We start from the raw sequence: 2294 nt of genomic DNA on the forward strand, positions 1-2294 counted from the left end.
ACAATTATCCTACTCCTGTTATTTCAGTTTATGATACCCATTTCTTGAACACTTATCCTAATGCTGTCATTTTAATTAATTGGTACCCATTTTTCTGCTCCCGTCATTTCAGTTTATGATGCTCATTTCTTTAACAATTATCCTGCTTCTATCATTTCAGTTGATGTTGCCCATTACTTTAACAATTATCCTGTTCCCATCATTTCAGTTGATGTTGCTCATTTATTTAACATTTATCCTGCTCCCGTAATTTAATTTGATGTTGCTATTTCTTTAACATTTATCCTCCTTCTATAATTTCATTTGATGTTGTCCATTTGCATAACATTTATTCTGCTCCCGTTATTTCATTTGATGTTGTCCATTTGCATAACATTTATTCTGCTCCCGTTATTTCATTTGATGTTGCTCGTTTCTTTAACAATTATCCTGCTTCTATCATTTCAGTTTATGATGCCTATTTCATTAACATCATTTCAGTTGATGTTGCCCATTTCTGTAACTTTTATCCTGCTCCCGTCATTTCCGTTTATGATGCTCATTTCTTTAATTTTTATTCTGCTCCAATCATTTAAGTTGATGTTGCCCATTCCTTTAACAATTATCCTCCTTCTATAATTTCAGTTGATGTTGTCCATTTGCATAACATTTATTCTGCTCCCGTTATTTCATTTGATGTTGCTCGTTTCTTTAACAGTTATCCTGCCCCTGTTATTTCAGTTTATGATACCCATTTCTTTAACAATAATCCTTCTGCTGTCATTTTATTTGTTGGTACCCATTTCTTTTACCGTTATCCTGCTCCCATCATTTCAGCTTATGATATTCATTTCCTTAATAATTATCCTGCCCCTGTCATTTCAGTTATATCAAAGATTTTTTACAACTTATTAATTTTAATATGGAACTTTAATTCTTCTGTAATGACACTTTTGATTGTGATACTATATAAAATATTAAGTTTGCATCATCAGACATAAAATTAAATATTTTGGTTATTTCATTGCACTTTCTATTTTCTTTGATTTTTCCTGCAAAAAAATCCTATCTCTGCTTATGAGAGCATAAAATAATTTAACTTTTAATATATCATTCCCTATAAAAATAATTTAACCTTTAATAATTGTCTGAATCTAGCAATAAACAATAGATAAAATAAAAGACCGCACACTCTTAAGCTACTTAAATATTTATTGAGGACCTCGGCAATAGCAGTCGAAGAATGCTTTTAATTTTATTTTGTATTATTGAGGGCATCGGCTATAGCAGTCGAAGAATGCTTTTCACTTTATTTTGTATTATTGAGATAGTTTTATATCTTTTCTTTTAAATGACAAATCTCAAGCAACAAACAGGAAATTACACTTCTAACCCCAAGCTTAACTATTGTATTGTGTTAGTCTTCAAATTTATTTCAGAAATATCCGTATAAATATTTTAATTTTTTTAAAATAAAACATTGGAGTATAGTCAGGCCGTATTGTTGCAATAAATAGGTTTCAATTATTTTTCTTTTTAATATTAGAGTAGATAAAACTCCATTGTTTAATTAATATTTCAATATTGCTTATTGCGATTGTATGCTGTTTCATAGTTCTTAAAATTATATAAAATGACTTTTTCCTTTATAAATATAGTTAATGTATGGATAGTGATATCTTAGAATAATTTAGTGTATTTATACTTATAGCTAGTTATGTAAATTATATAGGATAATTCTATTGTCTAGCCACATGACAACTGACTTAAAAAGTAGCTGTCAATATCATCAATATTATTATACAAAAATATGACTGTACAAAGGAAATTGATAAAAAACTTATAATGAATGATTGATTCCTTATCCACTGTCAGAATCACTGTCGGACGCTGGAGGCGGGCCGGTTGGAGCTGGCTGTTGGGCTCGCGGTTCTTCTGTTATCGGCGCAGGCTTTGTCACTGTAGCTGCTATGTAGTCTCCGGGTCCTTCTCCATGGGTATGCTCTATTTCAACTCTGAAAATTTTTATTTTATAAAGGTAGTTTCATTTGAGTTGAATAAGAATTGTTTTAATTATTAAAAATATGGTCAGGGTTGCGGTAAAAAAAATTAACAAAATAGTTTTCAAATGTTTATTGTCCGACGTTTTGCCCCACTTTGTATGGCTTCATCAGGGCTGTTAAACAAAACAAGGTTAAATAGCAATCATTTCAGTTGATGTTGCCCATTTCTTTAACTTTTATCCTGCTCCCGTCATTTAAGTTGATGTTGCTATTTCTTTAACATTTATCCTGTTCCAATCATTTCAGTTGATG

At 30.5% G+C, this 2294-nt stretch overlaps 1 protein-coding gene across 1 annotated transcript in view; it reads right to left on the reverse strand.

Annotated features, from left to right (window-relative positions):
• Positions 1-6: 6 nt before the first annotated feature.
• LOC106684998 (protein stoned-B) overlaps positions 7-2294 on the reverse strand; it is a 47808-nt gene continuing 45520 nt past the window's right edge. The window contains 1 exon segment of the mRNA XM_067048847.1: positions 7-1994. Coding sequence (XP_066904948.1) covers positions 1841-1994 — 154 coding nt within the window. The 3' untranslated portion in view covers positions 7-1840.

Source organism: Halyomorpha halys, unplaced genomic scaffold, assembly GCF_000696795.3.
Source record: "Halyomorpha halys isolate HHAL.00 unplaced genomic scaffold, Hhal_1.1 Scaffold645.1, whole genome shotgun sequence".
NCBI lineage: Eukaryota > Metazoa > Arthropoda > Insecta > Hemiptera > Pentatomidae > Halyomorpha > Halyomorpha halys.